Here is a 23,466-nt window from a genome sequence, read left to right on the forward strand (position 1 = left end):
CTTCCAGCTGTGAGATGTCCTTTACCATTAGGCATTTTAGCAAACACATCAGACTTTATGTGCTCTGTTTGCAAGCATGTCCTTTTGTATGGAAAACCAGACATTTCCTTTGGTAGAATTTTCTTTCTGTGCCTTCTGTGTTGTATACCCTCTTAATCAAACTTTCCAAACTATAATAATTTCATGGCATGAGCTAAACTTTATCTACCCGTCTCAACAGATGCATTTTATTTTCAACTTGTATTTTAAATGGTTTTGATTTTTTTTTTTCTCCCTAGATCTGTTTGGATATTTGCATATGCTTTACCACAAAGCAGTTCCTAGTTCTTTTGACCTCTTTTTCTGTTTATCTGTGTGAGGTGCAAATTTAAAATGATTTGCTTTGTATCTCTTTGTACATAGCTTCCCTAATGATATGTTTCTTTCCTGTGTGACGTAATCCACATCTGTTAAAACGTCTTTACCTTTGCTACTTGGTTCTGTTTCTGCATTAAAATATCTGGTGCCATACTCTTGCATTTTTTGTGTGTATAATTATTTGCAGGTACTACCTTTCTGTTTATACTATGCATTCAACTGGTGCTAGTGAGTATTTCTCTCTGCTCTTCTGAATAGCTTGTTATGGCTTTCCAACAACTATTTTTCCAATATGAATTTGTCGTATGATAGTGACTTCTTTTGTATTTCTTTTGAGTGTCATCCTCCTGTGATTTTTATAATCACCATGTCACATTTATCAGTGAAATAACTATCTTGTTTTAGTAGGTGTAACTGGGTTGCACACTTACTAGCTGCCTCTGTGGCTTCCTGTTTCTCTCACACAACCCACCTCTTTGTATGAAGGGCCCTTTTCTTGACAAAAAATATGATTCAAATGGCATAAACAACCTATCTGATTTTATCCCCTCTCTGCTTCAGTGAGCTTGCCACTTGAGCCCCTTGCTCTGCCAATATCTCTGTCTTTTGCCCAACACTTTTCAGAAATGAACAGCTTCCTGGATTGCAGACCACTTAGTTGCTTCAGATCCTGCACAGATTAACATCATCAGCTCTTTCCATTTTATGTCTCTTCAGCTTCTGTTTTCTCAAGTCCTTGAAGAACACATTTCTGGCACTAATATGCACAAGAGCCATGGTCAGTTATTTTTTTTTTCTACTGATACTGTGACATCTTGATGAGAACACTTGGAGCAATGGAGAATTATAGACAGAGACTCTGAAAGCCCATAAATAATTAGCAATTTGAGTATCGTAGAACTGTAGATTCATTGAGGTTGGAGAGACCTGTAAGATGACAGAGTCCAATAGTTAAAAATATGTTTTCTTGGACCTTGGTTCATACTTCAGGGCTTAAACTACTGGAGCCCAAAGTCTCAGCTTATCCCTACCACCCACATGTTGGGCATGGTCTACACTTGCCTTGGAGAGGGTCAGCTAGCTTCCCATCTGGGAAAGGTAACACATAGGGGTATCCTGCTCATTACTGAGCTTTTCCACTATAGTTAAAATGGATGCAAAATGGTCCAGACCATGTTTTTAAACTTAGACTGGCATTTGGCACCTAGATTTGAGTGTGGTTATTAAAACAATATCAGAAATATCCTCTAACAAAAAGAGAGCAAGGCTGTGTCTTACAGCCAGGACAATAAAGAATCGAAGCAGAGACAGTAATTTCCGACTAACTTCATAACCACAATTAAATACATTGGTACTTATGACCAAAAAGAGGTTATGGAGGTTTATGCATAGGATACTTGCAGAATTATTTGGCATTGACATGCAACTTTTCTCTTTGCTCCACTGATGTTGTGCCAGAGTCTCTTAGCTAGCTCAGCCACCACAGCACTGAGTCGAGAGTGGGACACGTCTCCCGATCAGGTGACAAGAAATGCGGCTTAGAGCGCTTTGCTCTACAGCACAGAGATCTTTAGATCAGTGCAGGCTGGGACAAGGAATGAGAGGGAGGTCCTCTGTTTGTAATCCAGAAGGGTTTATTCTTCTGAACAGTCAGTGACAGAAAGAACCCAGAATACAGTCTGCAACAGCTTATAAACCGGGGAGGTCCCAGGGGTGGGTACCGATTCTAACCAATAGGGAGAGGATGTGGGATGAGAACAAGGAGCAGCTTTGTACTTCAGGAAGCAATGGGAAAACAGTGGAAGGAGAACAGGTCACTTGGGCCAATGGGGTGTCCAGGATTAGGGGAATCCCTAGAAGGGGTTTAGGCAGTGGTTGGCCCAAAGGAAGGATTCACTTAGAACATTTAGGAAAGAGGGGTTGGGTTAGGTGCAACTGACAGCTCAGGCAGATTTTGGGAGAAACCCTCCCACGGGGCTCCTCTCCCCTCCCCCAACCAGTTCGGGAAAAGACTTCCTCAGAGAGAAGTGGAAAAAAACCTGTTTATTAAACAGGCAAAGCACTCCCAGCACAATACCCGATGACAAGAGCTTCGTGCTGCTTACGGAGGGATAACAAACTTAAAAAGAGAAGGTCTCCTCCTGAAGATAGACAGTGTGTTCCGTTGCTCTGTCTCCGCTGGTGCTGGGAGAAAAGGAGATGTGCAGGGCTGGTCTTGGTGGGGTGGGCCCCCTGTGGAGGCCCCCGGTGCTTCCCCCAGGTCCTTAGTCTGGAGAGGCTGGAACAGTTCCGAGGAGAGGGCAAAAAAAAGGAAAAAAAAGGGGAAAAAAAAAGGGGAAAAAAAAAAAGCTTCAGCTATTCTACAGCATCTAACTACTCTAGCACTAAACTAACTAACTGCCAGGGAGAAAAACAACAGAGCTTCTTTCGTCTTGCAGTGTTCCAACTCCCCCGATTCAAGGTCACTCTGAGGAGCAGAGTTTTCCTGGGGAAAAACAAACGGCGCTTCCCTCCACTTTGCACCCAATAGACGATTGGGGGATACACAGTCACCCTAGGACAGGGTGGAAACAATTTGGGACAAACCCATTAATTCAGGGAAACATTAGTTTAGGGAAACAAAGAATAGTCCATTAACAATGGAACTTAAACAAACCACAACACTCCATGATTCCATTTCTAATTTAAAATAATTTTTAGTAATAAAAACCGCATGATGCAGAATTAGTGTGGAACAGAAGTAAATGATTGCTAAGACATGAGAGCTAAATCATGGGTATGTTGTCAGGAAACTACTCAGGCAATTGTAGTTGTTTCAATATCGGAGGCAAAAGAGTGATTTTGAGCTTGCTTTCTTTTTGTGTTATGTTAATAACTTCTGGTTTAATTGTGAATTAAGACTAACATGACCAACAAAGGTTGGTTCCTAATAAACAGGTAAAATGAAGGGTTTAAGTGAGAATAATTAGCCCTTGGAAAATGAGTTTGGCTGTCAGACCTCTGTCCTAGGGATAGTAGTACATCTGTTAATTAAACCCCACTTAGTTCATCAGAATGGTAGCACTGGCGTGCATGCTGGGTCGGATGTGGCCTGCCAGGATCTCTGCTCCCAGAGAAGCTGCTTTGGGCTGGATGCTAGATAGCCGAAGTGGCTTGGAAAGACACAGTGGTTTCCTCTGTGTGAGGAAAAGAGAAATATTGCTTCCAGCTGCTATTTTTAATCGCTAATAAAGCTCTAGCTAGTAATGATAGCTATTTGTACTTGTCAGAGCCAGAAAGGAGGTTCATGCTCTTTTCACAGGCTTTTAGATTTCCTCACCAATTTTTTTTTCAGGTTCTAACAGAAAATGAAACCAGAAATGTCGTGTAGTAATCGAGTTAACAGTAATGTGCAGGGAAGAAATGACAGAAGAACATAAAGTAAAATGAAATAATGAAAGGCTTGGGGTTTTTATAGTTATTTGCAATGACTGCTGTTATTAGACAGAAATTATAAAAGATCACTTGCTTAAAATAATAACTGAATGTTAATGAATAGTGCTGTCTTACATGTTTGTAGGACTGAGCTTTCTTCCATGCTGTTCTAGAATGGAAAGGAGGAAAACCAGACCATGACAGAGATTTGTTTTAGTGACTGGGTTCAGTTCCTGGTCCCAGAACCCCAGTTACCTGAAATATTCATATCCTCAAAGAGAGGGGTTTAACCTCAAAAGTAGGTCTCAAATGAAACTAAGATTGTGTGGAAATCTTAACATCCAGGGCTGGGTAAGTGGCTTACTTTCTCACAGTAGAGAAAGAAATCTTGTGGAAATGAAAGATACTTCTGAAGAAGATAGGAAATCAGTCTCATTATAGATTCGTGAACTGGTGGTAGATGATCAAGCTGTATTTGATAATCGTGTAAATCTTATAGATCAGAGGAGCAAGTCAGAGGTTGACTCAGGACTCAGAGAAGTTTGGACCTTGAAAGCAGGAAAAGAGAGCAGGTGGAAGAAGGGGAGGGAGATTGTAGATGAAAGCAACCTCAACCTAGGCTTTTCCATAGAAGTACTCTTTCTTATAAATTAGGTGAAACCTTTGGATATCTAGCAGCCTGTTTGTGGCAGTGACAGTAGCTTCAATCATGCTGTGTATCTGAACATCTAAGTGACAGTACATACATGTGTATGCACAGAGAAGATCTGTCACAGGCACTCGGTAAATGGGATATATCTGGGAACTGTCAGCTCTGCTTTACACACTAAGCAGTCAATTTTCACCTGCACAATAAATAAAGCACATCCTAAGGGCTCTTCTACTGCACATATACACAACGTCTGTGCATAGCACACATTGCAGTCTACTCTCACAAGACCTGAAAACGCAGTCTCTGGAATTTCCTTTACCTAGTATCCTAATTTTGGATGAAGACATGCACAAAGCTCTTCTATTCCTGCTTCCCAATTCTCTCCCTATAGAGGCCTGTGCCCCTCATCCTTCCAAACCCCAAAGCTGCACCACATTCTCTGTTTTATAGACAGAAATATTACAGATATGATTATACGTGGCTAAAATACTTGTTTCCAGTTGTAGAACCTGAATGGATGGTTCTGTACATCATTCATACCATTGCAGCACCTGAGAGGTTTAGTCATGAACCACATCATCCTCCCTTCCCCGTGCAGGTGTTGACAGACACAGGACTCAGCCATGCCTTAACCACCTTACTGTCGCAAGAGGAGATGAGAAACCAGAAATGGATGTTTACTGTAATCTAATGTTATCCAGTATACCATCTATTATTACCTGAGACTTTGTACATGATTCCAACCATTGTCTGAAACTTGTGAAATCCCCACGAACTGGACAACTATTGAAATTGCAGGTTTGTTTGTTTACACTCCTAGTGCCTAAATAGAACAACAAAGCAGTGTTTAAAAGTATTTTTAAAGTATTTAAGGCTATTGGAGAATCACTAGTCAGTAATTGCTAATAATAAGCAACAGGAAATTTAGGGTAAGGATCAAAGTTGGTACTTAGCCAATACTTAAGTTGGTACTTAAAAAATTGCCTGTTATTTTGCTAAAATCTGTATGGGTGCCTTTCTTTTCTAAAACAAGCAAATGCATATGGAGCTTTCAAGATTGGGCCAGAAACAAAATTTATCCCAAAATGCATTATTTATCCATGTTCAAAAGCTGGCTCATAAAAATATAATAACATAACATTTTCTTCACTTAAAGAAAATGCTCTCTAAGTATTGGGGGGAAAAAAATGAATTTAATTGAATGACTGAGTCAAAGACACTCTAAGAAATTCACTGTAATTTTTATGAATGAGTCCAGATTTTTAAGAAAAGAAATGTGCTGAGAACAATAAATATTTTTTTCCAGATTATCTCATCAGAATTCAAAATCTCATTAGAAAAATTACTTTGAGCTAAGGTTAAAAAAAATTTGGTGCCATCAAGTGGAAATATTCTGTATTGCTGAGAAGAGCTGGCAAAGTGGCAGCACATGGATTTCATTAGATATACATACCAGCACTTTCAACTATTGCAATGGAAATGTTTTCCCCACCAGGTATGCATTATATCCTGGTTGAAAACCAGCCAGAAATCCCATCTGTCTACATGTTTCAAGAACTAGTGTCCTTCTCTCTTACACATGAAAAAAATTTTGGTTTTTGACAAATCCCATTTATGGCTGTCACTAAAGACTATTCGTAATTACCTTGCTAGAGATGTAGTTTTGTGCTGCTGGCAAGAATTTTGCCTATTACCAAATCCTCATTTCAGAACACAGTGGTCCCTTTGAGGGAGCTCTTCACCAGAGCCAGCCAGCCGCCAGTGTTATGTGTTGAATTTGTTCCAGTGTGCAGGGATTAAAAGTCACATTCCTTTGTATTTCTAAATTTCTCAATTTTTTAAATTTTTTTTTAAATTATTTTTATTTTATTTTTTTTAGGCAGGATAACCTGACAGAGTTAAAACTCACTCTATCAAGTTCTTCTGCAGTGGTCCTTTGTGCTTTACCACTTTTCTTGGAGTACCCTGCTTTCACACTGGAATTGGCAGAGCATAACATCCCTTGGAGATGGGTAATGCTTGACACTGCCTCAGCTGCTTCTTCACTGAAAGTCAATTAAATTCCTTGGCTTTACGTTAGGGAGGAATTGCATGGAAGAAGCTTCAGTTCAACATAAACAGAGGTTTCTGAGACCTGTCACTTAAATAGTACATTTCCTGTCCTTTGGAGACTCTTTTTTCAATATTAAGACATCTGGATTAACCTGAATAACTCCGATTTGGTGTGGGATTTTTTTGAGCTTTTTCATGGCTATACCAATTTTTTTAAAACCCAAACATTTAGATATTTATTACTCTAAAAAGCCTTTATTTATAAAATGAAGTAATTTTATTTTAGAATGGTAATAATAATTCAAAATAAACAAAGAAGTTTAATTTTTGCTAAAGTGAGATTATTTCAAATTGAATTATCAAAATCTTTGAACAAAAGAAAAAAAATATTTTGTTTCTCAACAAAATATTGTTGAGAAACATTGAAAAAATATTGGAAACCCCTTCACTCTGGTAATTTCTTTCTCTCCCTCCTATTTCTGAACACTTGTTACACCAATATATGTTTTTTCTGTTATATTCAGGAAGACCACTCGTGTAAGTTATGACATATAAAGTATAATGTACTATGATGAACCTTTTCTAACCGAAATGATTCTTTGATTCTGTTATTAACTACCATGATTTCCTTCAGGAAAGCAAAATTGGTGGATTGTGTTACCTTAATCAAATTCAGAAGATGGACTCTCTGTATGCACACAATGTACATATACATTCACATGCATGTATTTATATATATAAAAAAAATACTCTTCACAGTTTGTCAAGTCTGGCAAAGTACTTTCCTAAAGCATTATAATATTCAGATTTAGACCAAAATACTATACTGTACTGTTTTGGAAAACAAACTCTTGTGCATCATGCCGTGTTCTCATCGCTTCAGGTACATAGTGAAAGGGTCCCACTGATGCTTGTCACCAGGTGTCACTGATGCCTTGTCACCATAAGATTTTGGCTCCTGCTTTTTTTTCTCCATGATCATTATGGAGAAATGGACAAATTCTCCATGATTATTATGTAAATGAATAAAGTGCTCTACATGAGGCCTGGAAACGAGAGAAGAGTTCTAGATGACCAGATGCCAAGTAAGATCCTGTCATGCTCCTGTGCCACTTCCCACCTGCTGCTCTGTCTCCTAGCACAGGGCTCTGGGAAGAGGGATGCTCTGGAGCTCTATTGCAGTAGTGTATCAGAAAAAGAAACTCCTTAAACAAAGGTTATTTTCAGAGGGTCTGTTTCTATACATTTGAAGGGTTTTAGAAGCCCACTACATTCCAAAGTGGTTAAAAGGATGCAGATGTAACTGAGAATTGGGTGCCTTGGATCTCAAGGGAACAGTATGACTGTACTTGAAACACTAATTTACTGAAGCATTTTTGAGTGTTGTATCTGGAGGAGAGACTAACCACAATATGTCTGTAGGTATTTCAGGAAAAAGAGCAGATAGGACATGGTTAAATGCTTCAAAGAGCTCATATGAAGTATGTTTAACAGTGTATTTGTTATATATCCTTGCCTGCAGTGTCTTACATATTGAAGTCTCCACGGATACTGCTGTAAGGAAAGCAGGTAGATGTTTTTTATGCATGCAGTAACAAATATGTAAACTGTAAGTCCTCATATCAGAAGAACAATGTACTCTTGTAAAAAAAGGATCGTGAAGTTTGTTGTTTAATACTTTGGAAATGTGGTTTAGTTTCTAATATTTGAAAGAGACAGAGAAAATTGTTCCTGAGAATTTTCTGACTTTGTCATTGCCCATTTGTCATAGATTTAATTTGAAACCGGGCTGAAACACCAATTAATGTAGTGGTTTCACGTTCACTAAATTTTGGTCTTGGTATTTACTCTTTTTGTGGGAGACAGACTAGGAGAAAAACAAAGCAGGCTCAACCTTAAAATTAACAAATAGTTTATTAACATACACTAAAAGAATAGAAAAAAAGAAAGTTAAAAAAAAACTAAAACAGAATGAAACTTCAAAAACACTCTTCCCTCCCCTTATAAACTATTCACGTTCTTACAAAACAACATAAAGAGACAAAACTTGTAATTTTCAGTCAGTTTCACTATCTGACAATAGTCTTTCATCAATTCTTTAGGGGAAGAGTATCGTTTCGAGTCATGGATCCCACTGACAACTTAGAATAATTTTCTTGGGGGTTTTAAACTGTCACAAAAACAACTGCCTGGAGAAACCTGCCTTTGTGACCCTCCCAGGAGCAGTTTCCCAAGCTACTTATGGGTCATGGGTCTTAGACTTTTGCATACTGGGGTGTCACCTTTTAAAGATGAATAACTCCAAAGCAAAGGATGCTTCACCTCAAGGTACAGAGATACTTTCTCACTTCTTCACTGGTGCAGGGGGCTTCTCATCTCTATCTCTGTTCAAGCATCTTATAGGATGTTATGATCTTAGTTCATCACAAACACCTTTGCTTAAATCTACACACAAATCTAAACAATCATCTCCCCCAATGCATATCTTTCCCATGATTTAAAGGAATGAACTAAATATAGAGTTCATTTCCATGGCTCAAATAAGACTAGAACAACCAACTCTTCAACCCTCTGTCCCAATAGTCTTTTCACTCTTGCTCTACTGACTTCATGCTGTTGTTCTTTATGTTCACTCTGTCCTTTCTTACTCTCTCAGAGAAGGGCCAAGCTCTGGAAGCTTCATGTTGCTAAGAAAGAGTTAAATCTGCTCGGAGTCTTTGTCTCTCTCTTGTAGCTCCCGGTGTTAGATGTTCAAGGCCGAGCTGGTGAGGGAGGAACAACTCACAGAAACATCAGAGATCAGAGCACTCAGGCAGTCCGGAATCACAAAAAAACCAGGCAGGATCATAAATGTCTTCTCAGCCACCCCTCAGTGTAAATTGGGGTGGCCTCGGCCCAAATGGTGCCCATAGCTCTTATCAGGGGCCCAGCAGAGATCTCTCCCCACTCCAGGGAAGTTTGGAGAAAGTAGTTATTGTAAAGCAGCAACCTCTCCTTCCCCCCTGCCCCTTCACCCGGGAGCCGATGGAATCCGGCCAGGCCTCAGGCCAGATCCCCCCCAAAAGGGGGGAGCAGCAGGCCCAGCTCGATGTTACCTGTCTCTTTCTAGGGCCAAAGGAAGAAGGAAAAGGACCCATCTACAGGAAATCAAGGGGTTTTATATGGTACTTCCCAAAGTCGCAGCTAGTAATTCTCAGTGGTTAAAACAGATGCCAATATTCCAACTAACTCGCTGATAGGTCCCTGTCTCTTCCAAAGCAATTCCCAGGCCTTGACCTGGAGAATTATTCTACATTTTTCTATAACTAAAAAACCAAACTGTACTAACCCATGACACCCATTAACAAGTGGAGTTGCATTCTGCACCTTGATTTTGATTGTTTAGTAGAATCTATTTTAGTGGCAAAATGATTTCCTTATAACTCAGTTAATTCATCCTGCTGTTCTCCATCTTGACCTCCCCAATAAGTGAATGTATTCTTCTATTTTACCAAGTAAAGTCAGAGACATTAGAAATTTGAATTCTATATATATGTTAAAACAGTACCCCAATCATTAAAAATTGCTGAGGCCACTCAAAGAGAAACAATATTTAATTTGTGAACTCAAAGACAGACTTGATTCACTCTCATGTCCTTTTTTTAAATGATGAAATGATAAGCATTTACATTTTCTCGGTAAAGAGCTACTCAGAACCAACCTATTTAAGTCATACGACATCAAGGGCTGGTGGGCTGGTGTTTGTTTTGGTTTGGATTTTTTTCAGGCTTTTTTTAAAAAAATTCATTGTTGTTGTTCTTGTTTTCTGGTTTGTTTTGTTCTTTCTGTTCTGGAATTGAAATCAAGGTAATGGTTTAATGGCAGACTTTTATTGCTATGGACCTATTTTTTTTCTCATGATATGTACAAAGCCAAGACAAAGATTTGACTTCATAATCGCAATAAAAAGCTTTTTTCATTCTTAATTAACAACTTAAGTGGCACAGTAGCTTTCAGTACAATTTCTTTTTTTCTTCAAATGTGTCCACTGGATGTAGTTTAAATGCTTTCCCAAAGAAGATGTAGACACTGAGCGTGAGTGACCATGCATGTGGTTATATGTGCACAGAAACATGTTCACATATAGTCATGTGGTGGCTCTATCATTCTTTCTATAGTGGTTTTGACTAAAATAGATTTACGATCTAAATATTGAAAATTACACAAGATAATGTACCTCAGCTAATGCTGTGTTTTATGATTTTTTTTTTTTTTTGTCATACAAAAGTAATTTTTAAAGGGTAGTACAAAAGCAGCAGTTTTTGTCTCAGGGTCCTGTGCAGATTCCTGGGCAGATAGGGAAAGGGAACTGGGTCATAAAATTCACATAATAAAACAGGTGGATTAACAAGATAGGAAAATCTTCATGGCATTATATTTTTTAGTCTGGTTCCTGCTTATGGCCTTCATATTCCCTCTGTGGAAAGCTGTTTTTCATCTCCATTGCACTGTTCCAGATGTGGAGTGAAAAGAATCTGTATAGATGCATTGATGGGAAGGCCAGGCAAGCTTTGTCACACTTCTGTGACTATTCAGGTTCTCACCCTAATGTATATTAGTTTACAGTTAACAATGGTGTCAGAACACTTACTGTAACACCCAGAAAGTTACCTAGAGGTGATTTGAATGCCAGCTGGCCCTTGGATATAATATCACTCTGATTACATGCAGGAGCACATTGAGGATCTATTTTGGGATATCTGGTTGTTCTTGGGTAAAATTTTTCTTACATTCTGTGTTGCAGGACCTGATCTAACATGTACTTACTTCTCAATGGATGTCAAAACTGACCATACTGAGACAATAGTCTAACTTTTTTTTTTTTTTTTTTTTTTTTTTTAATCTATCAGCAATTGTGGTTTAAGCAGACATCTCCTTTTACTCTTCCCATCCCCATACCGCTTCATTCTTGTGGCCACACACACCTTCTGTTGTTTAAGTCTGTTTACTTGTACTGAAGAATGAGAAGTATTCTTATTAAAGAAATAGTTTTTTGTTTGTTTGTTTTTTTTTTAGACAGCTCAGTTCTGTTTTATTTCATGGTTTAGAGATAGTTTTGCTGGTCTAGAGCCTGTCACTACACGTGTTACAGATTTCCTACTATTTTTGTGGTTTTCTCAAATGATTTTTATATGTCTGATTTTAAAAGTCCATAAAGAATCAAAAACTCTTGCAAAAAAAAATTAGTGAAGAAGTCCTGAACATCTGGTCTGGCACTGGTCTGAATGTGACTTGTAGGCTGGACCATAATTTTGTGACATTTTTATCAGCTTTAAAATGTGAACAATACACATTCTCTGACAACCAAATTAATAAAAACACTAACGGTACAAAAATAGAAAAAAATGTTGAGTTTTGTCGTGATTTTTTTCTCAGAAGAAGTTCAGCTTTTTCTGACAAACCTCACTTGCAGAAGCTAGAGCAGTGACAGCCATTATTTGCTGAAGGAGCCTAAGAGGCAGGGTTGCACTTTTAGCGCAGCTATGGCATAATTGCTTTAACGGACACTTTAAGCAATAACCCCTGATTCTCTCAAAACAAAGCCCCAGTTTTGATTTTATTCATTCCATGGATCCATTATTAGTGGTAGATTGTTATTGACTTGAATACCCTACTGGTATGAGCATCGGTGAGTCTAATTAATAGATTCAATAAAGATTTTTATGAAAGTATGTCAGGTTATTTTAGCTGAGCTGCTGTAGCTTCTTGTGGTGAACCTGGTACTTGTCTGCTAATCAGTCAATTCACTAATTTGCTGACTAACATGGCATCATAGGCTGTAATTTTCTGTGTTTAGGTTTATTTACAGAGCCATTTAAAAATACTTACGTGGTGTCTTAAGGATTATGAGAATGAATTAAAAAAGCATCTTAATTTGATGCAGCAGTCTGAGTATGCACTGTGAATGCAAAAGGCAAAGTTTTACAGTGAACAGGAATATAAATGATGCTACTGTGAATTCTAGTGTTTATGAATGTGAACAGATATATCCTACACCTTAGGTGTTACTAAAATTAGAAAGTCTTTCTTTGGGGATGCTGAGAAGGCAATTTTCCCCACTGGGAAATAGGAATGTAAATATACTCTCTACATGATTGTAGAGAACACAACACTGTTCTGTTCAGTGATGTCTAGTACTCTGCTGTGAGGTCAGTATTCACAGTGGCAGTCAACAGCCACTGCAGGTAGTGGCTTTTGAGTAAAAGGTCATGTTTTTCAATAGCCCCATTCTGACTGAAAGCCTGAAAGCTTCGTGGAACTTCTTGATCTCTGCAGCATAAAATCAGAATTAAAGGAGAAAAAAGAGTATGAGAGGTAGATTCTCAGTCTGCAATAATGTCTTCAGGACACCAATCCTCTGTTCACTCGAGACCTAGGGAGAAACCCTACCCCAGCAGAAGTTGGTGTGAGTTTTTCATCGACTGCAACAGATTCAAGATTTCTACTTGAAATCTATGAAGTCCACCTCTCTCTATGTGTTCTGGGAGTCTATTGTTACCATAATGGAAGTCAGCACTTCTCCCACAGTGCTGAGTAAAAAGCATTCCAGCTGAGTAAGAATTAGAACTAACAATTAGGGCTTTTCTGACAGATGAAATCACAATCCACACAGACCAGAAGGTATTTATTACAGAAAACAGCTCTAATTCCATATTAGCATGTTTTGTAAAGTCAGAATTCCAAATTTGTTTTATTCCTTTTCAGCCATTCAGTCTTCCCTATATGCAACACAGTACAGCGCAGGTGGGATTCACCTTACCTGGCTTTACATTGTCACAGCATGAGTTCATGCTGGTTGCTTAGGCTGCCTTTTTCTCTGAAGCGTCATGGGCACTTCTGGAGTGCCCATGATGCTTCAAACATAATACAGTTCTCCTGGTCTGTTTTAGATGTAGGAAGAGATTCAAATGGTGCTGATAAAATTCTCAATCTCCATTCAGAGGGATGGCAAATCTGTGGCAGAAATCAACTCTCCAATTGGCATTTTGGCAGTATCTCAGTCATGTCCTTATTTGTTCTGCGCTACCTGCTTGCATGTAGAGTTTTGCTGCTGGGTAAAGCCAGAGTCACCAAGTATATCTCTGTGACTAAAGAATGATGAGCTTTGGTTTGCTGACTGTTTTGACCCACCCTGGAACTTCATTTCCCTAGAAGAACATTCTAAAAGCATCAGTAAACTACAACGTACAAACCTCAAAAATTTCAAATTACACGAAATATACTTTGACCCCATGCAAAGCAGTGTATATAGAGCTTTAGCTAAAAGTGAAGTCTCTTTTATATATGCATGAAGGAATCTCTAAAAGTTATTGCAAATAGAAATATGTTGATAATGAAGTGCTTTGGCGGTAAAAAAATTGTTTTAGCCACTGTTCTGTAAAACCCAGTTCTGCGTTTGCAGAGCTGACCAGAGCTTCAATCCTGCATATATCCAAGAAACGCTCTATAATTAGGAATCAACCTACCCTTCTCATGTACAGGGGTTGATCCTATTGGTGTCTAGATCACATCAAGGGCCTCACGAAAGATGGCAGGAACTTAAAAAAAAATAAATTAACCACTATCACAGTAGTTAGGGAATTCATGGGTGGCCCAGATATGAGACCCTTCAGTTATAAGGAGTAATTCACAGATAGTATCTTCCAATGTAAAAAGTTGAAGGAGGCTTGCCTTGGAAACCCCAGTTTGCTCACGCTTATGCTTTCAACACGTTTTAAAGTCAGTGTTTCAAATTACACTGCAACTTTGAAAATAGCCCTCAACTTTTGAGTAGAGCGCTCTAAGCGTTTGGCTCGTGGCCAAAGCAGAACGCGCAACATAGAAGATGGCACAGGGACACCTATGTTATCTCTGTAACACGTCCACTGGAAAGGCTTGTGGCCTGGTAAAGTTCCAAACTCCCAAAGAATATTCACAGCTGACAGCTCTTGGAAAAGGAAGTCCTCTCCTCTGCGGTCAGAATTAAGTTCACACAAGTGCCCCCTCCTAGCAGGCTCCGCTGGGTTGCCGGGGTGTTTCCTGCTCTGTTCCCATAATCACGATCCCCGGCGCATTTCCTCGAAGCGCCGGCCCTGCGGCGGCGGGGGCGCCGGGCGGGCCCAGGCCGCGCCATTGGCGGGCAGGGAGGTGTATCTGACGGCCGCCTCGCGGTTGGCTGCGGCGCGGGGCGGCGGCGCCGCCGGACATCGGCCGGAGGAGGGGCCGGGGCCGCACGGCCGTGCCTCCCGCCGCCCCGCTGCCCGAGGTAGGTACGGCGCTGCCCGGCGCTCCGGCTGTCAGCGAGCGCTGCCCGGTGCCCGGTGCCCTCCCGCCGCGGCGCTGCCCTCTCACACCGCTTCTCCCCCCTGCTCGCCGCCGCCCCTCTGCCTTTCCCTGCCGCTCTCCAGGGATTTTTTTTTTTTCCCCTCCCGCGCCCTGCTGGCGGGAGGCCGCTCGCTGTGTTGCTTGGCACAGTCTCAGCCCCGGTGATGCTCGGGGTGCTGTCACCCGTTCCAAGTACGGGCGAGGAGGGAACCGGCGCGGTGCGGGCCCGCGGTCACTCGACGTGCTGGGAGGCCGGGGAGGGTTCCCAGCGCCGCGGGCTTGGAAAGCTGAAGTTAGTTTCACTTTTACAACGGGATGTGGATATCGCTGTGGCTGAGCCTGAGCACACACACAGAGGCATGCAGACGGACTGCTGGCCTGCCAGAGGTCACCCGACTGTTTGCTCCCTGCCCGGGCGCTCACGGTCCCAGTGCAGGGCAGTGCACTCCCGCTGGAAGGCGTCGCTTCTCTCCGTGTGCAAGTCCTCTGTGGGACGGAAATTTGCTTCGCTGCAGGCTTGGGTTTTAGTATGCAGCGTTTTAGTACAAACTGCTCTCATCGTTATGTTTTAGTGTGCAAAGATAGTGACATGGTGTGACAAGGCTTCCTGTTTTTTGAGAGGGATCGTTATGCTCTTTGAGAACCCTCTTGGCACACTGAAGAGCAGTGTCACAAAATGCCTTCAGCTTCAAGACAGTAACCTTTGATGTCAGGACGACCACACTCGGAGATGTAGGCTGTGTGCTTCTCTTCATGCCGTCCTCGGTGTGCTGATCCCTGTTTCAGCAAGCCCGGAGTTAAACAGGACCTCTGAAGTCTTTAAGTGTATAGGATTTTACAAGTTCGAGGCGTGAGGACAAACAGGATTTTCCAAATGATTCAGATACAGACATTCATGTGTTATCAGTTAAAATTGTGTTGGAAACAAAGTTCACATTTTTGAAGCCTATCTCTGAGATTCACATATTTTAATTGCATAAGTGTCTGAAGGCCTTAGGCTCCTGGATACTTGATGCTGGACCTGGCAGTGTCCCTGTGGAAATAAGCAGTGGCATGTAGGCTTCACTAGGAGTGAAGATAGAAAATAAAGGGGTTTTCCTCTGCAGTGTGAATGTTCTAGTGAAGCTTTTCCTTTTTGCAGAAAATTCATGTTAGGGCAAAAACCTGGTCACACATATGCTGACTACAACTCAGTAGTTAAGGTCTTGACCTTATCTTCCATTTTTTGCCTGTGTAAGAATTAGTTATGTAGAAATACTTACTGCTGGGCTTTCTCTTTTAATCAACTGCTTGCCATGCAGCCTGTGTCCTGCTTTCTTTCTGTGTATTTGTTACTTGTGACTATTCTTGATGCAGGTTTTGATGGTCTTTGCATGGTTTATGGTGGCAAATGAATATAATTGGAAAATTTAGGTTTTCAGAATTCTTGTTAAGCCTTGTAGTTACAAACTATCGGCATAAAACACATTAAAATCCTCCTTTTACGGTAATCAAAACAATTATTAAAATTGAAAATTTGTCTCTAAGGACACCTCATCAGACCAAGATACAACAAAATTCACTGAAATTGAATTAATATCTCACAAAAGTAGGGTGTAACTAGAGTCTGAAGTATCTGGTTTGTGTTTTACAGCAGATGCTAAAGGAGACCAGAACTTTTGCACAAACAGTGTCTGAATCACACATGTATTTGTATTGTTTTATTAATTTGTCTTTGCTGCCATCAGGCTTTACCATGCTCCGTGCCTTTAGTCACACAAACAGTAGGTGTGTGTTCCACCACTCCAAGTGTTGGCATCATCGTAAATCTGTGCTGGCAATCAGGAGGGAAGATGTCAGTGCGTGGGAAAGAAGAGCACCTCTGGCACCAAAGCATGTTAAGGAGTTGACAAAGATGGGATACAAGGTCTTGGTGCAGCCGTCAAACCGGAGAGCCATCCATGAAAAGGTAAGGTCCCATTTTGAGAGACACAAGCAAAAATCATAGTGTGGTTATTAACCATAGTACAGGAAAAATGATATTCAAAGGTCGTTCATGAGAAAACATAAACCTCCCAGAAGCATGTAAATTTTGTTGCTAAATGAGGACTCGTGTGCTAGTCGAAAGAAAAAAAAAACCCACAAACAAAACAGTAGTTTGTTTAGCCTTTTAAAATAATATTGGCATTGTGGTGGGTTTTTAGAGATGTTTTTATTAATTTGATGTCCTGTCATCACTCTCCCTGGAAGTTCTAAGTTCCTTTGAAGTAGAAGTTTGGGAATTCCTTTAACATTGGTGGTTTTGTCTTCTGTTTGTGAGAGGGCAAGAACTCTAAAAAAACCCTGTATTTTTTTAAAGAACAGGAAAGATGAATCTGGTGAATTCCACTCTTGCTTCAATCCTCATGTGAAATTAGGAGAGAGCTTTTTTTCGTTAATGCTGTGAGCTTCAGACCAGAGAGCTTTTACAGATTTTGTAGCAGCAATAATACTCTGCTATAAGATAACTGAGAAAACAGATGAAAATTGAAACAAAAGTAGGGAATTAGTGATTACTTGAACATACCACTTTTTAATTAAGGCACGTTGCTTTTTTCGTCTGTCTTGGTTTGAAAAGACAGGTATCTGCTAGGGAGAGGTGGGCCTCTCTAGGAATGGGGAATTCAAATCCTTCCCTCCGTGTTATTATAATTTGGAAGATTTAAAAAAAAAAACTTTTCAGTCAGAGCTATGGGGAAAGGAATAACAGTCCTTTACTAGTAAATATAACAGGACAGACAAACAACAACAGCAATTATAATAATAGTAAAACAGAACCAAGAACCCCGCGGGGCAAACGGTGGAAGCTCCGGCGCTGATGGCTGGAAGCGGTGGATTGTCCTCGGCAGGCAGGGGGTGCCCTGGCAGGCGAAGCGAGCAATGCCGGAGAACCCGCAGCGGCTGGACCTGGGCTCACCCAAAATCCAGCAGGGCAGGCGAAAAAAAAACCTCTGAATTCCTGGGCGCTCCAACAGATGATAGAATTCTCAGGACCGAACCCCTCCGTTAACCATGGAATCCAACGCAGCCACCAGTCGCTCCACCATCCTCCTCCCAGAAAACCGAGAGCCAAAAAAACCCCAAACCAACCCCCGCCCCCCCACCAGCTCCCGGGAGCCTTTCCTTCCCCCTAAACTAAGTGATCAACTCCCTTTTGTCTAGGTCACGCACCCTTTAACTATCAATATTTAGTCTCCTAGCAACTTATGGGAGGGAAAATTCCACAGGAAAACTTAACCCCCAACATCGTCAAAGCACAGATCATAATATGTAAACACATTTCCTTAGAAATCACTCTTCAGCTTGGACTTGAGCTTATACAACTTCATAAAATCGCATATCATCAGTCTTTGTATTTTTGAATATTTCATATTCTCTAAACTTATTTCCAAGTGTTTGAACACCTTACAAAGAACTGTTTATCCTTTTAGTAGTCTTTAAATTTAAGATGAAGTACTTTACTAACACATAATTATAATTTGGCCTTGTATAATAGGATAATAGCATGGTAATTCAATTTGATACTTGAAACCTCTTTATCAAAGAATTTTATGAATGTATCACATGCAGTAACTTGTTTCTGCTTGGTAGAATTATTTATTTTTCCTCTGTTCTAGTTGCTAATATGCTGAGCTCTGAATAAGAAAAAACACAGAAAAATTTTCTTTGATTTTTCTCTTTTATAGGAGTATGTCAAAGCAGGTGCCATTATTCAAGAAGATATTTCTGAGGCTTCTCTGATAATAGGTGTGAAGAGACCACCAGAGGACAAATTAATCCCTAAAAAGAACTATGCCTTCTTCTCTCACACTATTAAAGCCCAAGAGGCAAACATGCCCCTTTTGGATGAGATTTTAAGACAGGTAGGTTATGTTGTATTGAAGACCATTGTCAGTAAACACGGGGTGGACACTGAATTTAGTGCTTAAGTGTGATCAAAAGCTTGCTGCCTAGTATGGTTACTTCCAGCACATGTACTTGTAGATGGCTAACGAGGACAGTTTTCAGTATCCTTTCCTGAAACTGAGTATTTCTTGCTCATAGAATCTTATGTTTGCAGTGTTTCTCTCTTCATGTGCATTAGGCAGATAACTTGTGAGCATGGTGTGCTCAAGAGAGGCTCTTTCTCTCTGAGCACGAAGAGTTGTTGGAAAGTTATTAAGCTGGAGTGCATATTGGCCATTGCAGAGGAAGGCAACCAGTTCATGCAGAAATGAGCAGCCTCTTGGCAGACGATGTGAATGGGTCTGCAGCAGCTGGAGTGGCACGTTGGGGAGCTCTGTGCAAAGAGGGCATGGGCAGTGCAAAGACACTTTCCAACTAGAGTTCACCGCAACTGTGATGTTTTTATTTTTATACTTAAATCTTGTTACAATATATTTTTATGTTAACCACCAGACTCTATCACGAAGAATGACAAAGAGGTGTGAAAAGGTAGTTCCTGGGAGAGCAATCTGCCCCAGACTGCACACTCTGAAAATTTTAATACTCAGTTTGCTGTGTATTTTCAGGAAATTCGACTGTTTGACTATGAAAAAATGGTTGATCATAAAGGAATGCGAGTTGTGGCCTTTGGAAAGTGGGCTGGTGTAGCAGGTATAGTGTATAAAGTAAAGGCAGGCTTGCAACAAGTGACTTCCTATAATATTTCTGGTTGTCTGTGTTTCCTGAAAGTTGAGGCTTGCAATGTGTTTTTAACTGCATTTTAAATTCTTACTTTTAACAGCCTTTTTCCCTTCTGGTTTGTGCCTTCTACTTTCATGAGATATGTCAAATAGTCATGTGGATTCCTGACAAATCTAATATTTTATGTTGCTGTCTTGAAGTCCCGTTTGTCTACTGAACTATCTGGAGCAGACTCAAGAGATCAACTGATTAGGCTTTTGATAAAAAAAGGCTGCTGTTAGTCCTGAGAGCTTGAACATCTGTTTGTCACTGTTACGCATTTAATCTGATTTTTGTGTGGCATGGTTCTCCTTTCTTTCTACTGAACTTCAACACTGTTTCTTCAGGAGACTCTTATTTCCTTCTTTGGAATCCAGTGATGTGGATACACCTCATAAGTGGATATCTGTTTATTAAATGGTGCCTTAATGCATAATGGGCCAAGAACAATTTTAAGGTCACGGACTGCTATTAAATTTCTCCTTCTCTGGTTTTATGTAGACTTTCTTTAGAAGGAAAGTATTAATATAAAAACATGGGAAAAGGTATCTGGGATGATTTGAGGTTTCAGTCAGTCTCTGCAGTTTCTTACGGTGCATATTTGTAATTAAGACTGATGGTCCAATTTTCAATTTTTTTTTTTTTTTTTTTTTTTAATAACAGGAATGATCAACATCCTGCATGGATTGGGTTTACGATTTTTAGCTCTGGGTCATCACACTCCCTTCATGGTAAGAATATGCGTGTATGTATTTTTCTTTAGCCAAATTAGATTTTGGCATCCGCTAATTATCTGTATTTGAATATCAAAAATGTCTTGATGGTTCTGTGCCTTTGATTTCAGCACATTGGGATGGCACATAACTACAGGAATAGCAGTCAGGCTGTACAGGCAGTACGGGATGCCGGGTATGAAATTTCACTGGGACTGATGCCAAAGTCAGTGGGGCCCTTAACATTTGTGTTTACGGGCACTGGTAATGTTTCTAAGGTAAGAAGTGTCGTCAAGATGAAATGCTATATAATTGTTAATAGAAATTCTTGGCATTTGATCTCTATCAGGTTAAGTGGGTTGATGGGTTCATTTTGCTTGCTTGGACTTCACATTTTCCTTTGCCAGTAACCATTTTTAAGTACTGTAAACTAAAGTAAACTTAATATGAGATCATGCCTAACCAGGCTGACATGCTAAGTTCTTATCAATGAACATGGATTAAATCTTACTGCTACTCTCTCTTTTCCAACCCATATGATCTCTATCCTACTCTCTCCCCACTGCTGACTCTGTGCTCACAAGGTAAATGAATCACTCCTTTGAAGTATGGGGAAAAGAATTATTTTTTTCCAACAACTGCTGAGTTTTTATGTCTGGATATCCTTGACTTGGCTTACAAGTGCTTGTCTTCAGGGCTATTTTCTGTGATATAGGGAAAGGACTTACCCCTTACCCTTACTTTTGTGTTGGCAACAAAAATTAACAATTAAAAAAAAAAATTAACAATTGTTATAAAATTTAGAATTTAACAAGGCTCCATCTATATAGTGAAATCACTGCCTGCATAAATTTGTTCTTTCTAGCCAAAAAGATGGTGTGTCTGAAAATATTTTAGTTGTGATCACAGCTCATTGGGGAAGTCATCTTGTAGTTCCTGGCATTTAGAACAGCCTGGTTGAGGAGGAGTGGCTTCAGGGATCTTTCCTAAAGAGAAACTGCTTTTCAGAGTGGCAGCAAAACCCTCTTGTGGCTGCTGAGTTGAGGCCTCCCAGCTCAGCCATTAGAAATAAGATCCAGGCACTGGATAGTGGTTTAGGCACTCTGTAGTAGTGGGGAATGATGTAAATTCCTTTCACATAATGCCCAGGCAGCTTAGTTTTGGGGAAGTAGGGGTATGTGTGAAACAATGTGTACATCTCTGGAGATGTTCTCTGTCAGGGCTGTCAAATTGTATGTAGCATTTTATATTTGTTTTCAAGCATCAGATGAGCAGAGTTACATTACATTTATGGTTTAATTATTCTAAATCATATGTCATGATTTCAGGGTGCTCAAGAAATGTTCAGTGCTCTCCCATGTGAATTTGTGGAACCACATGAGTTAAAGGAAGTTTCCAGATCAGGAGGTATGCAGTGACAATAAGTAATTAAAAACACTGAAACCCTTTTTGTCTAAGTATAAGAGCTAATTTTTTTTTTTTTTTTTTTTTTTTTTAATTTCAGACCTCAGGAAAGTCTATGGAACAGTGTTAAGTCGTCACCACCATCTTGTAAGGAAACATGATGGACAATATGATCCAGCAGACTATGATAAACATCCAGAAAATTACATTTCTCGCTTTCACATTGATGTGAGCATCTCTTCTGTTCTTTTATGAAAGGTTTTTCACATAGTGTTTGTACTTCCTACACTTCTGCATATTCATCATTTGCAAGAGCATTAACTTAAAATCCTAGACAAGGTGTTTTCAGCTTCTTAAAGTACTAGGTGAAAACATCAGGCATCTGTGACTTTCTTGCAGGTTGCACCCTACACAACTTGTTTAATTAATGGCATATACTGGGAACAAAATACTCCTCGCTTGCTGAGTCGGCAGGACACTCAGAAGCTGCTGGTGCCAGTTAAATCTACTGCTGGTGCAATGGATGGCTGTCCTGAATTACCACACAGGTAAGACATTAATTTCACTTTTACAATTTTGCAACATGATGATTAACTTGTAATGTTAGACAGTTTCACCACAGTATCTAGTAAATTATTCTGTTTATTTTACATTGTTCCTTTTGCATGTTTTACAGTGCCCCATTGATTTTGCTCTTGTTCTTTTGTGCTTTGTTTTCACTGTTTGGAGTTTTTTAAAACATCACAGTAGAAATGATTAACTGTTTTTCTGCAGAGGTAGTCCTGCCACTGATCTTCATACAGAACCCAATCCAAACAAAAGTGTGATATCTGGGAATGTAACTGCTGCACCAATATTGGTAGAAGTTTCTATGGCAGAGCAGAGTTTTAGGGAAAGTTCTTCTTACCCTGTCATTTTGCCTGTACAATTCAATAACTGTTCCTTAGCACCTCTTATTTCTGCAGCGGGTAGTGGAAATGGTTCACAACCCTGAATAGTTTTAAGGACAGAATGTGGGGTGCATATCAAGGGTTAGTCTCCTTTCAGTGGGGCTAGGAGACACCCTTTCTCTAGTAGCCTTGCCACAGATCTGGGGAAGACATGAAAATGTATCTTGGTGAGGAATCAGGCCTTTGCCTATTCTATTACAGATCTTGACAACTTTCTTTCTCTCACATGACAAAGAGTTGAAGAGTTGACCTTCAGTGGAGCCAGAGGGTGTGCATTAGGCTAATGAATGCTGCACCTGCACCTGTTATCTATGAACTGGCAGGAGGCATCCACTTCTTTAGGCTTCCCTTTAGGATGGGAAGTTATTTTCATGCAGGACTGCACAGGCACAGCTTGAAGGAATTGGTAGATGGAAAATGAATGGGAGGTACTGGCAGCAAATGGCATAGAGAGAAAAGATCATGGGTGAATGGATTCTGCCAGTCCTTCCATGAAATTGGATTCTGTTGATGTGAATGCAAACCTGATAACTACAATAGGGCCAAATTTCCATTATATTTCTGGATACCATTGTTTTTGTTTTGTTGACTTTTAAATTGGTTGAGATGAAGAAGGCCACAAGTCACATAGATCTCACATTTCTTTTGTTTCCTGTTCACTTGTGACCTTTTACACCTGTGTTTCTTAGTAAATTGTATAATGCTCTATTCCACTGTCTTTTTATTTTAATTGTTTTAGACTTCTGGCCATATGTGACATTTCAGCAGATACTGGAGGATCTATAGAATTCATGACTGAGTGTACAACAATTGACAACCCATTTTGTATGTATGATGCTGACCAGCATATTACTCATGACAGGTGGGAGAGCCCTTATTGTTTTCCATTGTAACTTGC

General features: G+C 40.0%; 1 protein-coding gene across 3 annotated transcripts in view; it reads left to right on the forward strand.

Moving 5' to 3' along the window:
• The first annotated feature begins 14,701 nt into the window (after positions 1-14,701).
• The window catches only part of AASS (aminoadipate-semialdehyde synthase), a 28,956-nt gene continuing 20,191 nt past the window's right edge, over positions 14,702-23,466 (forward strand). Inside the window, exons 1-10 of one of the 3 annotated variants that reach the window (XM_040061676.2) lie at positions 14,702-14,759; positions 16,546-16,766; positions 18,523-18,699; positions 19,348-19,432; positions 20,165-20,232; positions 20,346-20,492; positions 21,543-21,621; positions 21,719-21,846; positions 22,018-22,166; positions 23,308-23,430. In XM_040061676.2, the coding sequence (XP_039917610.1) occupies positions 16,554-16,766; positions 18,523-18,699; positions 19,348-19,432; positions 20,165-20,232; positions 20,346-20,492; positions 21,543-21,621; positions 21,719-21,846; positions 22,018-22,166; positions 23,308-23,430 (1,169 nt within the window). In that variant the 5' untranslated portion in view covers positions 14,702-14,759; positions 16,546-16,553. Of the gene's footprint in view, positions 14,760-16,454; positions 16,767-18,522; positions 18,700-19,347; positions 19,433-20,164; positions 20,233-20,345; positions 20,493-21,542; positions 21,622-21,718; positions 21,847-22,017; positions 22,167-23,307; positions 23,431-23,466 lie in introns of those variants that run through there. The other 2 variants (XR_009207752.1, XM_040061675.2) reach the window with 2 other exon arrangements.

The sequence above is a fragment of the Hirundo rustica genome, chromosome 4 (genome assembly GCF_015227805.2).
Source record: "Hirundo rustica isolate bHirRus1 chromosome 4, bHirRus1.pri.v3, whole genome shotgun sequence".
Classification (NCBI taxonomy): Eukaryota; Metazoa; Chordata; class Aves; order Passeriformes; family Hirundinidae; genus Hirundo; species Hirundo rustica.